Genomic DNA, 23,337 nt, shown 5'->3' with positions numbered 1-23,337 from the left:
AAACATGTGGCAGATGTTTTTTTAGTCTAACTTATTTCGGCTATAGTTGTAAGGTTTGGTTCCTACCCATCTTTCTGCAAACACATGCTTTGTTTTATGATGGAGAACTCCACTATGTCCGTGTACAGCACGTTTTCTTTATCTGTTCATCCTCTGTGCACCTAAGCTGCTTCCATAATTTGGCTGTCATGAACAGTGCAAGAGGCACAGGTGTCTCTCTAGGAAGCTGTGTCTATAGTGGCTTTCATTCTTTGGGGCATATACCAAATACGATTTGACTGGATCACACACAGAGTTAAAAGTCAGCCCACAGAATGGAAGACAATTTTTTTTCAATATTCATCTGGCAGTGGATTACTATCTAAAATATGGGAATAAATCAAAGAATTAAACAACAAAAGAGTAAACAATACAATCAGTAAGTGAACAGTAGAATTCAGAAGAATGAAATTGTGTCATCTCGTGTCCATCAAAAGAGAAGAGGGAGGGGATGGGATTCCACAATCCCCTTTGAAGTCAGGTTCTTGATAACCAAAGAATTTCCCACTAGAGCTCCCTTTAACGCCTCCATGACCTCTTGATGGGACTAAGGCTTTAGCACATGAACCTTCAGAGGACACTCAAGGTCGTGAGTTGGGGCTAGTGGCCACTGAGACTGAGCCCCAGGCACGAGGGCTGATGGCTACAAAACCATCGTCCAGGGACTTTAGGTCAGATGCACTGGCTTGTCTGGGATTCCCGCGGTCTGTGCTCCGACTCTTGAAGTTCTATCGCTACCTGATTGGGTTGAGGAGTGGAACAGCTGACCTCTCTGGATGCTGACATTCCCTGTAAGGCTGGGGGCTGATGAGATGAGACCAGCGACGAGTGCTTAGCATCTTTGGGGCTTCACAGGGTGACTCAGAGTCCACAGCTCCTTGACCCCTGTGAACCTTCATTCCTTTCTGGGTGGAAATCAGCAAAAACATAGTAGCCGAGCAGCATCGGGTATAAAATTCCATGTTTCCAGGAAGGAACAATCCTATTGCTGAGGTTTTCAGTCATATTTTATTTTTGCTAGTGCATAACCTATTTTAGCAATGTAAAAAGACTGGATTTCAAGCCCCTTTTCATGCTGTCTGGAGGCAGCACCTTCATCTGATTATGTTTACTCCTGTTTGAGACAGGAAACAGTGGTATAAGACCCTAACATGTGAACTATTGCCCATGAAAGGCATGAGATTTTCAGCAAGGTTATTTTAAACCGACAAATTAGGGGTGAGGGAATCTTGATTTCTTGGCTTTTGACTCCCGGCGCCCGAGTGGTTTCTAAAACACATACCTTATGTAAGTTGAAATAATGGAAATTTGAAGCTATTTAAATGACTTCCCAGCCTCCCAGTCTCCTTTTCATAGTTTCATAATAAACGTCATGGCTTAGAACATGGGTTATTTTTACCAGAAAGCAAAGAAAATGGCATGTTTGGAGGCAGTTTCTTAAAAAAAAAAAAAAAAAAAAAAAGAATTCACTTCACAGTTTACATTCCCTAAAGAGAGTCAACTAATTGAAAGGTTTGGGAAAGATTTGCATCCAACAGAAAGCACAGCAGCTCTGTGGGCTTTTTGTCCTGTGGAGGGGCACTGTGCAGTGGCCAAGACCCTAGTGCCAGGGATGCCAGGCAGGCCAGACTCACAAAGCCTCTGGGCAGGGCTCTTCAGTTACCCTTCAGTTAGGTAAGAGGCTAAAGGCACCTCCTGAACGCTGGCCTGGTAGCATGTTGTGCCAGGACCTGGTGGCGTGAGTCTAGCCAGCATGGCTGGAGATGAGCACGCCACCTTAGCGTGATCCGGGCCGTATAGGCAGCCAGGGCCAGACAGTACCGAGCTCGGAAGGTCTGGACCAGCTTCGGCATTTGTCTGCTGTGGATGTCGAGAAGCTGCTGGATAGGAACACACAGGAGGCTCTCTAGAAGATGGGGGTGGTGGCCCAGCAGGACATGCTGCAGGAAGTGGAGATAAAAAGGTGAGCGGATTCAAGAATGGTTTGAAAAATGAGTTTTCCCAGTCCCTGTGTCAGCTCTCAGGGATTCTGGCAGCATAAGTCAGCTTAGTACAGGATATAGAAACCACGTTAAATATTTTACACAGAAAAATAATTTAATATAGGGTATCAAGTACTCAGAAAAGTACAGGAACAGCTGAGAAAGAGGTACCATGGGCTAAATGTTTGGGTCACTCCCGAACTCATATGAGAAACCTTGCTGGTTGTGGTGATATATACCCATAATCCTAGCACTCGGGAAACAGGCAAGAGTCACAAGTTTAAGGCTAGCCTGACTTATGCAATGATATTCCCTCTGAGATAAAGAATTGCAAAGAATCTTAACCCCCCCACCCCAAGTGATAATGTTAAAAGGTAAATTCTGGGAGTTGGCTGGGTCATGAGGACTCTGTCTCACCATTAGGGCTAGTTAACATCCCTTAAAAACAAAGCTCTGGCAAACGTGGTAGTACAGAGTATAAAATCAGCTACTTTGGAGGCCGAGTCTAGAAGATCCTCAAATTCAAGGCCAGTTAGACCTTAAAGCAGGTTCAAAGTCATCCTAGGCAACTTAGTGAGACCTTGTCTCAAAATGAAAACAGCAATGGGGATATAGATCAGTTGTAAAATACCTGCCTAACATTCATAGTATTCATAGTTCAATTTCTAGTACCATTGTGGGAGGGGGGCCTCTGAAGCCCTACCTGATCCCATCCATGTGTGGACACAGAGAGATGGCACCTTCCATGACGTAGGAAGCAAGGCCTTGATCTTAGACTTCTGACCCTCTAACACTGTGAGCAGTAAGTTTTCAGCATTTAGTAAGCACCTTGGGTTAGCATCTTTTGTTACAGCAGCACAGACGGACTGAGGCAAGCAAGAAATAGGATAATTAAACCCCCAAATACCCTGCTCAGAATTCAGGATGTGGGACTGTCATCAGTAGAGCCTGTCAGTGTCTGTAGCCGTGGTTGCCCATGGAAACAGCAGCGAGAAGAAAGTTGACCTCTTTTCTGCTCTAGAAGTCCCCGTGGTCAACAGGACCTATTTCACATTCAGAACCATAGCACGAGTGAGCCAAGGCTCATGAGAACACAGCGTGTGATGGTATATGTGACTAGTCCCCTGTGAAGGTTCATGGAAGGGAGAAAAATGGGATCTGGATGCACATGGTCTTTCCTATATTGTAGGATCTGAGGGAACAGGAGACATCAGGGACTCTGCCAGGATTTCCTTCCTACAGCCCATGCAGATGGTGGACCATTCACTGAGGATGGGTTTGGGGTGCCTACAGGATTGCCAAGGTCCGTGTTACAACTGATGCTCAGAAATGTTGAAGCTTGGGAGGCATCTGCAGAGATTAGAAAAACAAAACCACAGAGAATGAGTAGAGAGCAAAGAGGGCTAGGGAGGAAGCCCTCAGAACACAGCATTCGGGGGTCCGGCCGCGGACACGGTCCCAGCCAAGCAAGATGAGAAAGGAACAAGAGGAGTCAAAGAAGCTAAACAAGGAAGCCTGAAGAGGTGGGAGCATACAAGATATGTCTCTTCAAGCACTTTGCTAAGTGAAAGACGCTGACTGAAAAGTTTCCCTGTAATGGGAGTCCATTGATAGGACTGTCTGTAAAGGGCACACATTAACCGCTAGTGGCCAGAATTTGGGAGCTAGGGAGGTATTGATTACAAATAATCAGCACAAGGAACTTTGGGGGTAGGGGAACTATTTTGTCTTGAAGTGTGATGGTGGATGCATTGTCAGGCTAGTCCTGGATCATCAATTATTTCTCGGACCAGCAGGGAGGCGTGGGAATAAAGACACAACTCACATCTTTTTATGGGGAGGGAGTTTTTAGTGATCCCTCATGAAATCCTGAGTTTACATCCTGAAAATTTACCCACGTTTATTCTCCAAACAGCTTTTATACTAAAACATAAACTGAGGGGTAAATTTATGAGCATTCTGTTTCCTAGGTAGCCGGGCGAATGACTTTGGTCATGTCCACACCTTTTCTTATGTTTGTTCTGTCACGTCTTTCTATCTATGCCTGCTCTGTCACGTAGACTGAATCAGCATCTCTGTCCAGATGATCTACCAGAATTACAGAGAAGGAGCAGGGCGACATTAGCGTATCCTGACCCTTTATTCAGGATGGTGTCTGTTTGTCTCAAAAAGCTAGGTGACCACCTCCTGTGTGGCAGGTGCAAACTGGCCTGAAATTCTGGCCACCATACAAAGTAGAAATATGGGCCTGTATAATATGGCCCTACAATGCGTGACCTCATGCATTTCTAAAACTCAGAACTAGACACCACAAAAAATAGACTTTATTGTAAAGAGAATGGAGAGATAGTTGTCTGGCTGGCTGGATGGATGATGAATGGATGATGGATAGATAAATGGATGGATGGATGGATGGATGGATGGATGGGTGGGTGGATAGAGGTGGATGGATGACAGGTGGATGGATGGATGGATAGATAGATAGGTAGATGAATGAGTGGATGACAGGTGGATAGGTGGATGGATGGATGGATTGATGAAGAGATGGATGAGTGGGTGGGTGAGCAGGTAGATGAATGACAGATGGAGGGATGGGTGGATAGATGACAGGTGGATAGGTAGATAGATGGATGGGTGGATAGATAACAGGTGGATGGATAACAGGTGGATGGGTGAATAGATGTTAGGTGGATGGGTGGATGGATAGAGATGGATGGATGACAGGTGGATAGGTGGATGGATTGGTGGATGGATGAAGAGATGGATGAGTGGGTGGATGGGCAGATAGATGAATGACAGATGGAGGGATGGTTGATGGCACACACACATATATATCTTACTTAATTGCTTTCTGCCTTGTTTACCTTTTAAGATTTATTTTTTTACATGGGTTGGTGGGTATTTTGACTATATGCATGTCTGCACATCATGTGTATGCCTGGTGCTCATGGAGGTCCCCTGGAACTGTAGTTACAGATGGTTGAGTGCAATGTAGGGGCTGGGATAAACCCAGCTCCTCTGGAAAAGCAGTCCAGGCTCTTAACTACTGAGCCATTTCTCTAGCCCTCCACCTTGCTTTTTCGAGACATAGTCTCTTCCTGAACCTGAAAGTCACCCTGATAGCTAATCTAGCTGGTCTGCAAACCCCAGAGATCTACCTCTCTCCATGCTGTCATATCTCACCTTTCGCATGGGTGCTGGGAATTTGAACTCAGGTCCCCATGCTTGTACAATAATACCTGCCCAGTGAGCCCTCTCCCCATCCTGAGAAGCAGTCAGATCTATCAAATGTTCTAAGGAGACTGAGGACTACCTGTGCTGGGCTTCCCCTGGATCCATGGAAACTTGACCTGTGAGATATCAGGCAAAATCCTCTTTCCGGGAGCTCAGTCTCTTGACGTGGCCCTTTGAGACCACAGAAAAATGGAGCCTGCCCCTCAGATAAGAGGCCTTGGCCCTAAGAAGATGCTCAGCTGAGGAAAGTCAGGTACTGAGCTTCATCTCAACCTCTTTGCCTTCCCCTGTTGTAGCTGTATGATTGCAGCTGACTCCTTTACACTTGAAGTGCCAGAAGGGGGAATGATGAGCTTCTTGGGACTGTCTGGGAGGTTGAGACTTTGAAAAGTTGGCAATGTGAACTTCAGGCCTTGACATGGCTGCCCTTCTTTCTATGGATCCACTTCGTGTCCTCCCTTCCCCCAAGTCAGTGGTGGCTTGCTCAGTCCTTTGGTCACTGTCCCAGAGGCCCTTCACCACTGCCCAGTGTAGTGGTTTAAATAGGTATGATTCCCATGGACTCATGTGTTTGAGTGCTTGGCCTATAGGGAGTAGCACTGTTAGGAGTGTGACCTTATTGGTCACTATGTGGGGGGAGGCAGACTTTGAGTTCTCATATGCTCAAGCTATGCCGAGTGTGGTAGACAGTTCACTTCCTATTGCCTTCTGATAGAGATGTAGAACTCTCAGCTTCCTCTCCATCACCATGTCTGCCTGCACACTGCCATGCTTACAGCCATGACAGTAATGGACTAAAACTCTGCAACCATAAGTAAGCCAATTAAATGGTTTCCTTTATAGGAGTTGACATGGTCATGGTGTCTCTGCACAGCAATAGAAACCCTAAGACAGTCTGTTGTTAACTTGTCCCATGCACGGTGCCTGAGACTCAGCACCCTGCTTGGCATTTGGTGTGGAGTAAACACTCAGGGTACAAGTGTTAACTCCTACTCTTTCAGGATAGGGGTATTCCTACATAAATAGAACTTCTGCTTTCTCAGTAGCTTTGGTGGTCTCTGAAAGTAGGGTCACCCTCCAAGATGCAGCCGCTGTACTCAGGGAGACTCCAGATACACAGAATATTATTCACCAGATCCCAGAGTATGGGTTCACAGAGTGGGGGTTGTGGAAATGCCCACATTCAGACATTCTAATGAGCAACACCCCTGGTGAAAGTGTATCTTGGGAAGGACGATGCTGGCAGAAAATCCTGTGTGCACAATAATGCTAAAATGTTCCTTGTGGACTTCAAGTGGCAGTCTGTAGGTGCTGAAGGAATTGTGGGTATTAATAGACCCAGGGTCCATAGGGTCTGACCTTCAGTGCTCACAAAGGTAGGTAGCAGGAAAGATCTCCCTAAATGTCCTGGGTCTCACATGCATGTCAAAGCAGAATGCAAAACAGGTAGATAGTGTGTATAAGGATGCCTGAGTATGTCCAGAATCAGGAGCGATAGACCTTTCCTTCAGGGGAGACTTCCTTTCATCACGCTTGCTCCCTAGCTCCCTCTTCCTGGTCTCTGGGGGTTGCTGGCATCATCCTACTTCCCTGAGCTTCGGAGCCTGCTGCAGGGCCTGCAATCAAATCTCTCCTCCCCCACACCTGCCACCAGGGATTTCTGCAGCTTAAAAGCTTAGGTGTGACCTCAAAAGTCATGTGTGTGCCCTGTTGATCCCTCCCTCCTCGCTGTGGTGGATCTGAGCATTGTGGGTGCAGTGAACCCTCTCAGACTTGCAAGCCTCACACACTTGAACACGGTGTGGGTTCTCCTCATCCTGGCAAACCTCAGGAAGGGAACCGGGGATGGCAGCACTCCAGCAAGCAGGCTCTCCTTTGGTCTGTACAGTCCGTGACTTGCTCTGGCTGTCTGTTCTCTAGCCCCTCCCACCCCACACAAAGCCATTATTATTTCTCTTACTTTCACAAGCCAAGGCTGCACATCACCTGCAGCCATGGAGACAGAATGTGCTGGGATGTGAAGCCATCGGGGCTACTACCTGTCTTATACAGAGTCTGTTGGGATCACACACGCAAGGTAACAGCCCCTGAGGTGCTGTCAGCTTGCTAAGGTCACACAGGTCCTAGGAGACAGAAGTGTGTTCCAAGACCTCAACCCAGCTCCTCTAAAGACAATGGACACCTGAACACAGGACATGTCTGCAGGTCAGAGTTGTTCTTGGTGACAGGGGTTGACTAGTGCCATGCCAGTTTCTGAAGGGTTCAATCCTGCAGCAGGGAGTGGACTAATCTCAGCCAGTAGCCAACTGGGAGGGGTGGCATGTCCCTCTGCCCACTGTGGCCTTTGCTGTCCAAGCCAAGGAGTGCCATATCTATTCACCAATCTACTGTTTTCCACAGTAGATTGTCCCTGAAGAAGCAGAGGGCCTTTGAGGTTAGGTGACGTTTCCATGGGTAGGTGGGTTGGTTTCTTTTCTGTTGCTGTGTCAAAACATCACAACCAAAGGTGACTTACAGAAGGATAAGGGGGATGAGGCTCCATCATGGCCGGGGGGACGCATGGCAGCAGGCCAGCATGGTGGCCGGAACAGGAAGCAGAGAGATCGCATCTCACCAAATAGTATCAAGCAGTGAGAGTGGAGGGGGCAGGGCTTAAATTCTCAGTGTCCATCTGGCATGATGTGCTTCCTCTAGCAAAACTGCACCTCTCAAAGCTACCTAAACCGACCAACCAGGGACCCCGGGTTCAAAGGCCACCACCAATGGGGGACATTCCTTATTCAAAGCACTGAAGTAGATGATCCTGAGTCCCTGAATCCAGAATCTTGGATTCTCTCACCCAGCTCCTTCTCTATCTAAGGCTAGTACATGCATAGCTCAGCACGTATATCCCAGTGTGTGAAAAGCTTTGGGTGGGCATGAGAATAGGGGCCATAGCGGCTGGGAGCTCTATAGGTCACCTACTGATACGCTGCCAAAATTAAGGCTTTGGCTGATAGTCACTGTACCCTGCAGCCTTCCAGCATGCACTTAGGGATGCAGGGAAGGCAGCATGACAAAGGTATTTATGTAACCCACAGCCCCATCGTGGCTGGAGGTCAGATCGCATGTCCTCCACCTCAGAAAAGCAGAGGTTTACTCTCATTCTCAAGATACCCCCAGGAGTGTGTGAATCGGCAGCTTTCCTCACACTGGCTTGAGAATCAGGAAATGTCTTGAAAGCTCTCGGCAGAACCTCCATTTAAGGTCTGTGCTGCAAAGCCCCAGAGGTTTCCACTTCCGGAAACAGGCTCCCGGCCACAGGGACACAGAGTCTCTTCCTCCCCAATTCCCCATCTCCAAGCAGCTGAGGCAGGCCCTTGAAATGGTAGCTGCAATTCTTTAATAAGAAGTTTGAGGGCTGGAGAGGTGGCTCAGAGGGTAAGAGCACTGGCTGCTCTTCCAGAGGTCCTGAGTTCAATTCCCAGCAACCACATGGTGGCTCACAACCATCTGTAATGAGACCTGGTGCCTTCCATGCCAGCAGTACATTGTATGCTTAATAAATAATTAAATATTTTTTTAAAAAAAAGAAGTTTGATTAGAAAATAAAAATATAAAGAAGGGAATGAAGATATTTTTCTTTAAGTACTTCTTGTTTCAGCGTGAACGGGCAGGCTGTCTGGTGCCTGGATAGCTGCCAGATGCCGTTTCTTGTCAAGTGATTCTGATGTTAAAAAGGGAGATTTTATAACGTTCGTTATAAGCTTACGAGCTTAGGGCCACGTATTTAGAGAGCAGCATTTGTGTCTGGGACATCTATTGCGTGTCTGCTGTAGACCAGCTCTCCTTCCAGATACCTGAGGGCTGGCAACTGCGCCAGCCTCCGAGTAGCATGAGATAATACGAAGCAAGAAGGGACCGTTCCTCCGTTGGCTTTGGGCATTCTGTGGCAGATGGGGTGTCACTGGGCATATTGTGTCAGTATCTGAAGAGCTCCTAAAGCCACCTATTTCTCATTCCACCAGCAGTGTGTCTGTCTTTGGAATTGCAGCTGTCCCAGTGTGTGTGCCGTGCGGTATACTGTCTTTCAAGACACAAAGCAGAGCTCAATTCCAGTCAGCTTTCAAGTACCAGAATGTCTGTGGCTAATCCAGCAACCAAAATTCTCCTAAAAGCTCCAGTCTGCTCCACACTGAGGTCTAGCTGGCCAGTCAGCCTGAAGCCAGGGGCCCCTGAGCTCCTTGGTGGACTGTGGGTCTCCAGTGGGTTTGCAGAAGGTGCACTACCACTTAACACCCTGCTGTCTCTTCTCTTCCAGCGATCCACGAGTTCCCCACAGACCTGTTCTCCAACAGAGAGCGGCAACATGGCGCTGTCCTACTACACATCCTCGGTGTAGGTATCCTCAAGGGCCAGGAGCCACTAACGTTCTGACGCAGGAGCTGCATCTGTATAGTATATAATGACCATAGAGCAGTGGTCCTCAACCTTCCTAAGGCAGTGAGATTTTAATATAGTTCCCCGTGTTGTTGTGGCCCCCAACCATAAGGTTATTTTGTTGCCGCTTCATAACTGTAATCTTGCTACTGTTGTGAATCGTAATGTAAAGATCTAATATGTAACCCCCAAGAGGGTCACTCCCCACAGGTTAAGACCTACTGCCCTGGAATGTCTGAGTTCTTATTTACTCCTTGCAACAACTTGGGAAGAGAATAGACATTAGACTATCTTTCCCCAAAAGACTCTTTTCCTAAGTGTCAGGTGACTGTGTCCAGTGTCACCTAGCGTGTCCACTCCCAGCACAAGCACGTGGTTCTTTTCCTGTGCCTCACTTTCTAGTTTCATGAAACAGGGGTGATGGCCCTGCATCAGACTAGATGTCAACCGCATCAGACACGGTGTGGTACGCGGGTCCTCTGTAAGTGCTTGCTGCCGTAGTTACTGTGTTTGCTTTCCAATCTCCTTGTCACATTTCTTGTTCCCCCTTTACATTCAAAAGAGATCCGGCCCATTCAGGGTGGCTGGCCACAGACCCCTCCTCTCCATGGTCAGCCAAACTCTGATGGCAAACAATAGAGCAATAGCAACTTAAACAGGAATGTAGATTGCTGTTCTTGGACAGAACAGACCAAGTCAGATTTCAGCTCCCTGCCTATTTTTGCAAAGACTTGTTCGCTTGTCTATGTATGTGTTCATTTATTTGAGATAGCATCACCTATATCCAGGGTGGCCTCAAACCTCAGGGTAGCTGAGGATGACCAAAAACTTCTGATCCTCTCCCCCAACCCAGCCACCCTCCCACACGCATCTCCCAAGTGCTGGGATTATAGGCGCGTGCCACCTCATCCAATTTACGTGGTACTGAGGTAAACTTTTGACCTTGTGTATGCTAGGCAAGCAGTCTACTCAATGAGCTACAGCCCCAGCCCCTATTAGGTAAAGTTCCTTATTAGAAGACAGCCACTCCGTTCATTGCTGTGCTCTCTGTGGTGGTCTCGAACTCACAAAGATCCACCTGCCTCTCGCTCCCAAGTGCTGGGATTACAGGTGTGCGCCACCGCTGCCAGGCTTCTGTGGGTACTTTTGAGCTCCAGTGGCAGGACTGAAAAACTGCATCAGGGCACATGGTCTCTAGAGCCTAAAATGCTTTCTGGCCCTCATGGAAACCAACAGAAGACTCTGTTGAATGTTTGCCAGAAAGTGAGGCTGGTCACGGTCAGCTTCTTTTTGCTTCAAATCAGCCCCAGCAAATTCCCTCCTGCTCAACAATTGGACTGCCCAGTACTGTCTGCTTATAAATTTAAACTCGGAACCACTAGCTTTTTTCTCGAGGTAATTTAATTTTCTGGTGGAGAACAAGGGCCAGAAGATGACGAAGGAGTTGTGACTGGCATGATAAACCACTAATAAAAGTGGTGGCTAGAATGAGGATTGTGGGCAGATTTTGAACTGTGAGCCTGCGTATTATTTCTAGGATGGGGCTATTATCTTTCAGACATCCTGGCATTCACATTCTATCCCCTTTTACTAGGAGATGTAAGTTTTCCCCATAGTTCTGTGACTCTGCCCTATAAACAAAACCTTTATGGTTGAACCTGAGAATCAGTACCTCGGGAATTTGGCAAGAACCCTTCAAAGTAGTAATTACCAAGCTAAGACTGGAGGACTGAACGCAGACAATTATTTGATTTTTATGAATAAAGTTTTATTAGAACACGTGCACACCCATTCCAGGGATGCTTTGGTTTTGTAAGTGCGAAAGTATATAGCAGAGACTAGTTAGTTGACCTACAGAAGCTAAAATATGACCCCCTCCCTCCCCCACTTCATGTGTGGAGTGAGTTAGTGGGTTTTTCCCTCTCCCTTCCTTTTTCCCCTTTACACTCAAATGAGATCCATCTCTCTCTTTTGCGGCATGTATGTGTTTATGTATGCATGTATACATGTGCAGATACATGCTTATGGAGGCCAGAGTTCTAGATCTGGTGTTTTGCTCAATTGGGTTTCAACCTGTTTTTTGAAATAGCTTCTCTCACAGAACCTGGCCTTACCAATTCAGCTAGACTGGTTGCTCAGCAAGCTCTGAGAATTCTACTGTTTCCACCTCCCCCAGAGCTGGGGTTCCAGGCATGACCCACCACACCCACTTTTTACAGAGGTGCTGTGGATCTAGGCTCAGCTCCTTGTGTTTACACAGTAGGCACTTTGTCAACTGAGCCATCTTCCTAGCTCCTCTCTTCTATTTTTGAAATATGATCTCACTATGTATCCCAGGCTGGCCTAGAACTTGCTATCTTCCTACCTTAGCTTCCTAAAAGCTGACACTGTACGCATGTGCCATCCTTCCCAGCTCCGGATCTGGATCTCTTACTCTGTGACAGTACTGGGAGGAAGCACAGGCCCGTGTGGCCTGGATTTATGACTGTCTGCTGTTCAGCACTCTGTTTCCCCATGATAAGCCTCGGATCCCATATCAGGGAGGATATGGAGAGAACAATTCTTGGTTGCTGGGGCTCTCCATCTGTGCTTCTGCCTGCCATCACTGAACCCAGCTTTCCCTTCTCAGGCTCTCTACATGTTCTATGCCCTGGCCATCGTGTGTGATGACTTCTTTGTCCCGTCCCTCGAGAAGATCTGTGAGGTACGTGGAAAGGACCTGGGACCCTCCACAAAGCCCTGGGTGACTAGGGGCGCCTGTCATGTAGCTGACAAGACCAGGAAGGCTGGGCTAGGAAAGCACTCTAGCAGAGAAGACCATCCTACAGCCACCTAGTGCTGCACCGAGTCAGTGTCAGTGATGACATCCTGTCCTGAAGATCAGCAGACGCCACCCTCCAGCCATTATCCCCTAGGAGCAGTGGTTCTCAGCCCTCCTAATGTGCTGATGCTTTAGTACTGCTCCTCATATTGCGGTGACCCCCAACCATAAAATTCTTTTTCCTGCCACTCCATGGCTATAATTTTGCTACTATTATGACTCGTAATGTAAATAGCTGATATGGGACCCCAGAGGGGTTGCACCCCACAGGTTGAAAACCTCCGTTCTAGAAGCCATAAGGTGTGAGTCAAATCTGGCTAGCCAGGGAACAGGCAAGCCTGGAACTGGCTGCATTGGCACATTTCCCACAAACCACAGATGGCAGTCCCAGAGAGGACCTGGGTTGCCTAAGTGCTCCCCTGGGCGAATGCTGAGCCATGGTGACAGGCGTCCTCTCTGTCCCCACTTACATCGCGTTCTCCCTCCAGCTATATTTGCTCATTCATTTTCCTTTGCCATACACAAGACCCCAGGCTCCCTCTCTGCCTTTCTTGTAAACTTCTAATCTAGTAGGGGAAAAACCTTTTGTTCTCAGTGCTTACCATGTGCAGCCCCTTGGGGATTGGCCACCCCTCACCTTATGAAGTCTCCCAGCTCTTTGCAGCCATATTGTCAGGGTGAGGACAGATGGCTCTTAGAGACAGATGCCTTCCTTTGGTTCAGCTTGTTTCTGGGCACAACCAGGAGCAGTGTGTCACCACACAGTAAGGAATGGCTGCTTTAGAACCTGGATCCCCCAAATTGTGAGCTTGAAGAAGTGCTCCGGGTTTCCCCCTCTCTGACTTCCCCCACAATGGAGCATGGGGGATTAGTGCAGAGGGTTTTTATCTCAGAACCCTAAGGATAGAGGTTGGGGGACAGTGGTCCCTACACGGGTTCTGTGTCTGAAAGCCGCCCCCACCTAGGAACCTTGTAGCCATGGCCCCTAACTTAATGTGAGTTAGATCTTTTTCTCTGACAAGATAGCTGACATCATAATTTAAGGAAGAACACACTTGCTTAACTCGTGATGACAAGGGTTTAAGTACGCGCTGGCTAGCTACATTGTTTCTAGGCTGTGACGGAACAGACACCATGGGGGGGGGTGTTGATGGAACAAAGCTGCTCCCCTCATGGTGGCCAGAAACAGAGACAAAGAGAGATGGATGTTGAAGACAAATCACCACCCCAAGAACACACTCCTAGTGACCCGCGGTTTTCTATAGGTCCCACCTCCAAAAGTTTCCAGTGCCTTCAGATAATAGCATCAAAACTTTGACTCCATTGGTGGCTTAATCCAGATCCACTGATGAGGTCAGGGCCGATGGGATCCAGTCACTTCTCAAAGCCCAGCTCTGAACATTGTTGCACTGGGAACCAAGTCTTTAAGCCAGGAGTCTTTTGGGAAATAGCTTGTATCAGACTAATGTATATTGAGTACAGATCCACACCCCTCCTAGGAGATAGCTTTGGAAAACCATAGCAGTAGGTTGGAGCCTTTTTGCTCTCTGGGGTTGAGAGAAATCCAAGGAAATAGGCTAGGGCTGCAAACTTGGAGGGCACCAGGTGCTGCTAGGGTTGCCTGTGACCATAAGGACCGAGGGATGAATAAGGTGCTGGTCTTAGTCCTCCTTTAAGGGCCTTTGATAGCAAGGAGCTAGAGGCAGGGAATGCCACTGCTGGGGAGAGGCCTAGGAAGGCTTCTTAGAGGAGGTGACATTTGTCCAGGCTGGGGAGGTAGGGAGTATTTCAGCAAGCAGAGGGGAAAGGAGCTGAAGGGACAGCAAGCAGCATGGCCTCAATCCTGCGGAAAGTGGCTGCAGATGCTCGGTAGGGCGCCTGCTTCCTCTGCAGACTTTTTCCGTTGGAGGCATTAAAGTGGGTGGATGTTGGGGAGCAGTGCTATGTCCCTAGTCTGTGTTGAGCCCAGAGCTCTGACCCTTCTGTAGCTAGCTGATCAATGGGACTGACCCCAACCTTCCCGCAGAGCTCAAGAGCCCAGACCACCTAGGGCTACCTAGGGGTCCCCTGTCTTTCATTTTGGATCAGAAGTTGGGCCTCTATGGCGGAAACATGGCCTTGCTGAGCAGCTCCTATCCTTGTCCTGGGGACAGACCCTCTTGGATGTCTGAGACTCTGTCTGGGTGCTAGGTTTGCCACAGAGAAACATCCAGAATATAGGAACCAGGCATATTGGGGTTCAGATCCCACAGCCTCAGGACAGTTTCCAGACCCTCACTCTGTACCACTGTGTACTCCACCTTATCCTGACCTCTAGGGACCCTCAGTGACAAACGCTAATTCTACCTTCATGGTCCAGAGGAGAGGGTGAGTATGTGTACTGCAAGCCCTCATCACAGAATCTGTTTCAACGAGGATTAAACAGATGGGGCCTGAGAGGGTGTGGCTGGCCCCGGGGATGCGGGCAGAGTTTCTCAAGAGTTGTGGACAGCAATCCAGGAGTGTAGAGAAGTAAGAGAAAGCAGATGGGTCAGGTGGGAAAGGGAAGTTGAAGTCTGGCAGAGGGCATAGGTTGTGTGCTTTGGGAGGAGAGGCTATGGCTGCGGAGCTGGGCTCAGACCAGCACGATGCCACTGAGAGCTTCCTGCTGCCAGCCAGCACAGCGACTATGTCTACCCCACCCTTGCCACACCCCAGTTGCCTGTGTCCTCTCTGTTTCAGAAACTTCATCTGAGTGAAGATGTGGCTGGTGCCACCTTCATGGCTGCTGGAAGCTCGACACCAGAGCTGTTTGCTTCTGTCATTGGTAAGGACACCAGGCAGCTAGGACACAGTGCAGAGAGAGCCAGCTCTGAGACTCAATTTCCCCCACCTGTAAACCTAAGGCGTCAAGAGGGGCAGGGAGTAGACGGGTGATTTCTTAGAGTATGGGATTCTAATCGGTACTGGTCCTCTTATGAGATGAAAATGTTCTAAAATTAGATTATGACCTGTGTTGTAAAATTTTGTGGATCTGCCAAACGGCTGGACTGCATCGCTAGTGATGATAATTATGTCTCAATAAAGTTATTTAAAAACATGGGCTTTGGTCATTGAGATGGCTCAGCCAGTAAAAGTTCCTGGCATACAAGCCTGAAGGCTTGAATTCAATCCCCCTAAACCCAAAGAGAGAGCCCACTACTGAAAACTGTCCTCTGACTGCCACACATGTATCATTTCACACACACACGCACACACACACGCACACACGCACACACACACGCACGCACACACACGCACACACGCACGCACGCACACACACACGCACACACGCACACATGCACACACACACGCACGCACACACACACACGCACAGACACACACACACATGCACACACACACACGCACACACACACACATGCACACGCACACACACCATACATATAATAATGACTTAATGGCAAAACATAAGTGCGTGGGAGGGGCGGGCTCCCAGGGCTGCACTGTGGCTTGGCCATCACCACTTTCTCATTGCAGGTGTGTTCATCACCCACGGAGATGTCGGTGTGGGGACAATTGTAGGCTCTGCTGTGTTCAACATTCTATGCATTATTGGAGTGTGTGGACTCTTTGCTGGACAGGTCAGTGGAGTTCTTTTCTCTGCCTGCTGAACCAGTCCCTGTAAGATGGAAGTGAGCTTCTCCTGAGATAGTTGGGGTAACAACGGGGACACCCTGGTGAGGCTGGTCATGTCGCTTATCTATGCTCTCCTGCGAACCCACGTTCTCCCTTATACAGTGACCTTGACACTCCTTCCCTTCTAATTAATGGCTTGAGAACCTGAAAGGCTAGAGCTGTGTTTGGGAACCTGGCCAGTTTATGGTGGGCATTTAAGAAGGATCTCCTTGGACCGCGGTTGGAGTGAGGTCTTGGAGCCATCTGGGCTGCTTGCATCCTCTAACAGACACAAGGCTAGCTGTGGTCAGAACCCATCTGAGACAAGGTCAGGGTCTCAGGGAATGTTAGGCTTGCCTCACAGCAGAAGATCATGGCAAGGTCCTACCCTGCTCAGGATGGCAGAGGTAGGCAGGCAGCTGATAGTTCATCACACACACGTGTGTCTGCCTTAATGGCCAGCTCTTGCTATGAAATGTGCCTGGCCACCCCCACTTTCTGGCTTCCCCACACCTGAGAACTTGACTTGGGTTCTGTTGCCAGCACTAGTGGTAGCCAAGAGCTAGCAGTAGCTGAGGCGGCACCCCTAGGCCCATCCTCCCTCTGGGCAGCTGGCCCGGTCCCAGCCTCTCGGCAACAGCAGCTGATGACTCCTCTCTGACCTGGCAGGTGGTGCGGTTGACGTGGTGGGCTGTGTGCCGTGACTCTGTGTATTACACACTCTCTGTCGTCGTGCTCATAGCGGTGAGTCAGCCCTCACACCCCAAGGGTTGGGTGGTCAGGGCCCTGTGAAGGCACAGGTGCCCGCCTGCCTGTTCTTGACCCTATGGCAGGAGAGGTCACAGCACTGACGGTGGAAGGTGTTGACCCCCTCTCTGTGTTCACATTGAACCCTCACACTGCTTATCACACTGTGCCTTCCTCTCTAAAGACCTCAGCCTTGGTCCCTGCATAATGGGATTAAATCCAGGACCATTTTGATGCTTAAAAGCCTTGCACGAAACAAAATATTCAATGGAAGTTCAAGCATGTATCCACATGAGGCCCTTCCAACCCTACATCTTCAGACCCACTTCTAGGAAGCAGGTGGCTAAGCAATAAGCCTAAATACTCAGGAGACTGTGGCTGAAGGACCATGGTCAAGACCATCTTCAGCAGTGTGGGAGGACCGTATCTCGAGTTGAAAACTATAGAAATGAGAAGATGCAGCTCTGTGGTTGTGGGCCAGCCCAGCATGTGCAGGAAAGGGCCTGTGTGCAGTAGTGCCCAGTAAATAATAAGAAACCAGTGTCTAGGTTCTGCGACACTGCAGAGCGGGGGGGGGGAGGGAGGGGGCTCCTCAAAACTATCACAGCGGGCAGCCAGGAGCCCGGGACAAGAGAAGGGATAAAAAGGCAGAGGAGCCAAAAGAGGACCCCTTTGGTCTGTTAGTGTGGAATGTGCCCCCTAGACCCCAAGAGCTGGGGTGACATTGTAGTCCTTACAGTGAAGCACACTATCGTGTGTGCCATCCATAGAGGGGCAAAGTTGGTCTCTGCAGTGCTGCACAAGGACAGATGCCTGTGACACGCTGGATTTCAAGGAAATGTGTGACCGTTTCTATCTGTCCAGACCCAAGAGTGTGACTACTGTTTTGTAACAAAATTCCTCCAAGGCTGGGCATGGCTAGGGTGCACCTGCTGTCAAGGGCCAGAGGTATGGCACCTGGGAAGCTACAGGAAGAGGAATGTGAGTCTCAGGCAGTCTTGGCTGTTATATAGTGAGATGCTGTCCAAAAACCCCAAACCTACTAGCTTAAGACAGCGAGCACTGACCCCACAAGTAAGAAATCTGGAGGTGGCTGAGCTAGGAAGAGAAGAGTCTCAGGACACACAGTCCGGTGAGCCCCCTCTTCAGGAACACTCTAGTGGCTGTCAGCTGACACCAAGGCCTAGCAGGCCATCCCACAGGGTAGCTGTGCCCTCACAGCAGAGGTGAGGAAGTCAGGTTACAGAAAGGCTTTGCCTTCCACCTTAGAAATGGCCAGCAAGTGAGCACCACCCCCTCCATGCTCAGAGGGGGCATAGATAATCGGTGGGACAACTGAGGCCAGCTCAGAAACTGCCCACCACACTCAGAAAATGGCATGATTAGGGGAAACAAGATACCTATGTGAAATTTCAAATAAATAAATCCACAATACCCTGAACATACCATAAATGGGCAATAAAAATAGCTCATAAGAGACTGACGTTCTTTTGGTAATCATTTTGGCAGACAGTCCCTGGAATATCCAATGATGTCATCTGTTGCTGGTCCAGAAACTACCAGCCCTCCACAGCAAAGGCAGGCTGGTGCCAGTGTTTGGGGCTTGACCCCAGGGGTGCTGCCCCTCTCCCCACTGTGAAGTGATTTCCCAGATAATGAATTATTCCTCATAAAACTCTGAAATGGCCAAGGAACATTCATCAGTCTTCATAAGAGTAAATTTCTCTGGTTGTGAATTAAGTATTCACTTTGAACACTTGGATTTATACAATAAAGTCAAGGTCACTGTTTTCCTGCTGCCTGATTTTGTTGTAATATGTTTACTATATATTTTATCTATTATATGTTTCTTATCCCAAATTCGAAGAAAATTTCACGGTGTAGAACTGTCTCTGTCTCTTGTCCTCCTCACATTCTTGCCGTCATTGCCTGTAAATGCCAGTAGCCCTCCTTTGGGCTCTATAAGCTAAAAATGTCCCTGTAAAAGCATCTCAGACTCTCCCTCTGTTGCGTGGTCTTCCTCAGAGTCATGGGTCCAAAAGGCTCCCAATGATGTCTGGCTAGGGAGCTTGAAGTAACTTCCTAAGGCAGTGCCTGTGTGTGCTGCCCATTGCCACAGACGGTAGACCCAAGTCCAGACAATAGCCCCTAGCCTCTTCTGGTACCATATATAGGGAGCCTTTTGTTTCTATGGTCTGGTTGGGAGCATCCCTGCTACCTCTTCCTACACTGAGCTGTTGAGTCCACCCCTTCTCTTGGCCACAGAGCATCCTTCATGTGTGTCTTGTCCCAGAGATGCTGGGTGGGATACATACTATGTGGGGTTGTACAGGGGAAAAAAAGAACCAATAGGTAGATGAAGTGATAGTAGATGTGAATAGAAAGACTGAGAGATGGGTAGATGGACTGATGGATGGAAGGGCAGATGAATGGATGGATGGAAATGCTTTGGGGAATAAGCTCAAGTGATCTTAGATCTTGCCACCTGCAAGCTAGAGACCCAGGGAGCTCAGTAACATAGCCCAGTCCTGGACTGAAGGCTTGAGAAACCATGGCAGTACTGGCATAAGTTGTAGAGTTAAAAGGCTGAACGTGGAAGGAGAAGGAATGGGGTCATGTTTACCATCCTCTGGCTGCTTTCCTCTGAGTCCTCAGCTAACTTTGTGGTGTCCGCCCATATTGAGGAAGCCTAGCTCCTTCCTTCTCAGTCCACTGATTCTAATGCCAGTCCCTTCCACAAACATCCTCACAGACACACCAGCAATACTATTCTGCAAAGCACCTGGGTACCCCTGAAGCCAGGCAAGATGGCACTTAAGATTAGCCTATGTGTTGAATTATATCATTGTCTCTCTACCAGCTATCTCCCCACGCACTCACCCTGCCTTCATTTGGACAGCTGGACCTTGGAATTCCAAAAGGGGTTACTCTTTTTTTTTTTTTTTAAGAAAACTAGCCCCTAGGCCACACACACATGTGATATACATGTAGGCGCAGGTGTATAGCTATCTTCCCTGAATTCTCTCCAATTTTAGCAACTTTATTCTCATAGCAGGGGAAGCTCCTGTCAGGTCTACCCCAACGACTACCTAGGCTATAATAAAACATAGGCCATCTCACTTGGGATGACCACATTGAGCCAGTGAGCATCTCAGAGTTACAGCAGGTTCCCACTACAACCGTCTCAGAGCTGCCGTAGGTTCCCACTAAGGCCTACGTGCATATTGGATCCAGGCCTGGACTCTGCTTCCCTTGTAATCAGTGTATCCCTTTGTTTTTCCAGTTCATATACGACGAGGAAATAGTGTGGTAAGTTTTTAACCGTTTTCTTGTTGTTGCTAACTGCCAGTATCTATGTATGTTGGGTTGCCAAATCATTTTCAGATTTTGTTTTGCAAGCATAGATCCGCTAACTTATGAAAGTGATGGGGCTATCATTCCCAGCAGCCTTGTCTTTGTCCTACTAGAGCGACAGAATCGTTTCCCCTAAGGTTCCTGCCCGGCTGCTATCAAGATACACATAAAACTAGACTAATGAGGGCACCCCTACTTCCCACAAAGATAAGAAAGAGGGAGAAAGGATTTGGTCATGGGTTTGTTTCTGGGAGGGAGAGGTAGCAGAGGTGCCCTGGCAAGGCAGTGAGGGAGGGACAGGGTCCCAGATGCCACCGAGACAAAGGCATGTCATGCAGACCCCTCCCTTGTGACTTGTAGAGGAATCAAACTCAGGGAACGTAGAGGTCTTACTACAAAAATCAAGAAGCTGGCAAATGCCTGCCTCACAAGCAGTGAGGGCCTGAGTTCAGATCCCCAGCAACCACATAAAAAGCCAGGTGTAGGGACATGCATCCTAATTCCAGCACTGCGGGGAGAGGCAGGAGAATCCCCAGGGTTGCTCTGCCATCCTGTCTGCCCAAATCAGTGCACTCCAGTTAGAGTAAGAGACCCTGTCTCAAACAACAAGGTGGAGAATGACTGGGAGAAGATCCCCAGTGTTGACCTCTGGGCTCCACATACCACACGCATGTAAGTGTGCACGTGTATGTACGTATGCACATGTCCAGACACATATACCACATGCAAACGCATCAAAACAAGCACATTTTTAAAAATAATTTTTAGAACAAAATACTTGTGATACTAAACAGAAGTTAGCTTTCTTTTTTATTTTTTTATTTTTGGAATTGACTTTCTTAAATTGAGATTCATGAAGTACAAACTTCTAAGGAATACGCTGATTCTTCTACCCTACTCCTTGGGGTATGATGGCATCTCAGTTCATATGCCACACAATTGCCTGGTCATTGGCATCATCCAGAATCTGCATCCTTCAGGTAGCAACTTCTGAGAACAGCAATTGCTTGACAAGAGTGACGTCATGCCCAGCACCCAGAGAGCCCTGGCTAAAGGCCACACCTGGTCTCATGTCTTCAGCTGTAGATGGATTGGGATGGGTTGTACTGAGATGATCTGTAGGTCCATTTCTGGTCCATGAACTGCATGTTAACAAGGAATGGGCTCCCAAAACGACTGGCCAAGCCCAGTATACAAAGGTTTCACCACATTGTCAGAGAAGCAAAAACTGTGTGGCTTCTCAAGTTTGCGATCACAGATGCAACCTCACTCTCCACGCAATAGTTTGTGGGGTTGGGTTATATCCACAAGACAGCAGTAGGAGAACATTCCAGAAAGACAATACCACACTATATCTGGTAGATGGCCCAAAAGGCTTCTGTGTCCCACCATGTCCCTTTCCCAGGGATTGTGCCTCCCTGTTCCCATAGCCTCTCTGGTCCCTGACAAGACTCTAGAGAGGGCCTAGGTTCTCTTAAGGCTAAGGCCATGGGATTTGGCATCTGGGGGTGACAGCTGGGGGTGGGGCTCTCCTTAGTCCTCTAGACTGCTATGATTGAGAAGACCCAAACCCAGCCTTCTCTCAGTTACCAAGAGGATTCTCAGTGACAAGCAACCCTATTCTGGGGTGTCCCACCTGAATTCCTGGGACAGAGAAGCGAGGCTATCCCACCTTGCCACTAACCTTGACCATGCCCCAGCCTGCGGGTACCATGGCCTCCTGCGCTCTAACCACACTCTCCTTTATCTCTCCAAGGTGGGAAGGCCTGGTGCTCATCATCTTGTACGTGTTTTATATTCTGATCATGAAGTAAGTGGCCTCTCCCTTTCCCTGAGACCTGGAGGCACCCTTGCCTCCATATCCTACTTATGTCCTTGCTCAGAACAGGGAATGTCCTCAGTCCCACCTTTCAGTTTCATTGGGGCAGCCTTCATTCTCTAGTGGACATCATCAGGGCATCCACCGTGGGGAAGTGGATCAGACACTGGTGTCGTTCTTTCCCAGGTTAGGGGACAATGCTGGGTGGCTGGTGTAGGGCAGAGAGATATTGCTTTCCAACAATGAGTCTCCGTGTCCCTCCCTGCTCTGGGCAACTCCTCTGCCCCAGGGTATAACCACTCTTTTGCTGTTTCAATAAGTCTAGCAACAATCCCATCCTCAAGGCTCATCACTTTAACCTCTGTCCCAGGCTTTATCAAATGCCAATTGTCAAACCACTGCTTATCCCGGCAACAGAGCCCCACTCGTAATTCTGGGGGTGTGTTCTGAGTTGGAAAACCTTGAGCCACTTGGGAAGTTGCCTGAATCCAAATCACCTTAAAACTACCCATGAGGAAGACTAGACAGCCACAAAGATGGAGTTCTGACACATGCTTCAGTATGAATGAACCTTTTAAAGCTTACCAAATAGAAGCAGCCATTCCCAAAAGGCCAATGTTACATATAATTCAGTGTTCACAAGGTATCCTGAAGGGTCAAGTCCGTGTCACATAGATTAGAGGTCAGTGAGAGGCTGGAGTGATGAGGACTGATTAGCGGATGCAGGCTTGCTGTTGGGATGGTAAAAAAAAGTTGGGGAATTATTAATGATGATTGTATAATATTAAGTATAATCAATATCATCAAAGTTCTTAGGACATAGGAAATAGCTATAGGGATAAATTATATATATATATGTGTGTGTAATACATATGTATTTATGTACATATGTATATGTGCATATGTGTAATTCTACCAAAAAAATAACTATTTATGAATATTTATGAGCCTACTGCATGCAGGTTTCTCTTCTCTCAAGTGATTAAAAAGAGAAGACCATGGGTGTTATGAGAATCCTCACCTTTACATGAAACATCATATTGTATAAATATCTCACAAAAACATATTTTCTAAAATGGGAAAATTTAAGTGCCTAGCAGCCCGAGAATCCTTTAGTGGCTGCGGTCGACAGCTTTTTAGTGAACAGCCAGCATCTGAGAGATGAAGAGCCACTGTCTCCTCTCAGAGGAGGGCTGTACTGGCCTTGAGTGACATGGGAGGTAGATGGTCACCAAGCAGCCCACTTGAGCAACAGTTGCTCTCTGGGG

At 48.2% G+C, this 23,337-nt stretch overlaps 1 protein-coding gene across 3 annotated transcripts in view; it reads left to right on the top strand.

Moving 5' to 3' along the window:
* The window catches only part of Slc24a4 (solute carrier family 24 member 4), a 142,728-nt gene that overhangs the window by 79,756 nt on the left and 39,635 nt on the right, over positions 1-23,337 (top strand). For all 3 annotated transcript variants that reach the window (XM_057782406.1, XM_057782408.1, XM_057782409.1), the window contains exons 3-9: positions 9,556-9,632; positions 12,304-12,378; positions 15,217-15,301; positions 16,012-16,115; positions 16,819-16,893; positions 20,180-20,205; positions 22,007-22,060. In XM_057782406.1, the coding sequence (XP_057638389.1) occupies positions 9,556-9,632; positions 12,304-12,378; positions 15,217-15,301; positions 16,012-16,115; positions 16,819-16,893; positions 20,180-20,205; positions 22,007-22,060 (496 nt within the window). The remainder of the gene's footprint in view (positions 1-9,555; positions 9,633-12,303; positions 12,379-15,216; positions 15,302-16,011; positions 16,116-16,818; positions 16,894-20,179; positions 20,206-22,006; positions 22,061-23,337) is intronic.

This window comes from Chionomys nivalis, chromosome 10 (genome assembly GCF_950005125.1).
Source record: "Chionomys nivalis chromosome 10, mChiNiv1.1, whole genome shotgun sequence".
NCBI classification, from domain to species: Eukaryota; Metazoa; Chordata; class Mammalia; order Rodentia; family Cricetidae; genus Chionomys; species Chionomys nivalis.
Note: the sequence above shows the minus strand (reverse complement) of the source record. Positions and strands in the feature narration are given on the sequence as shown.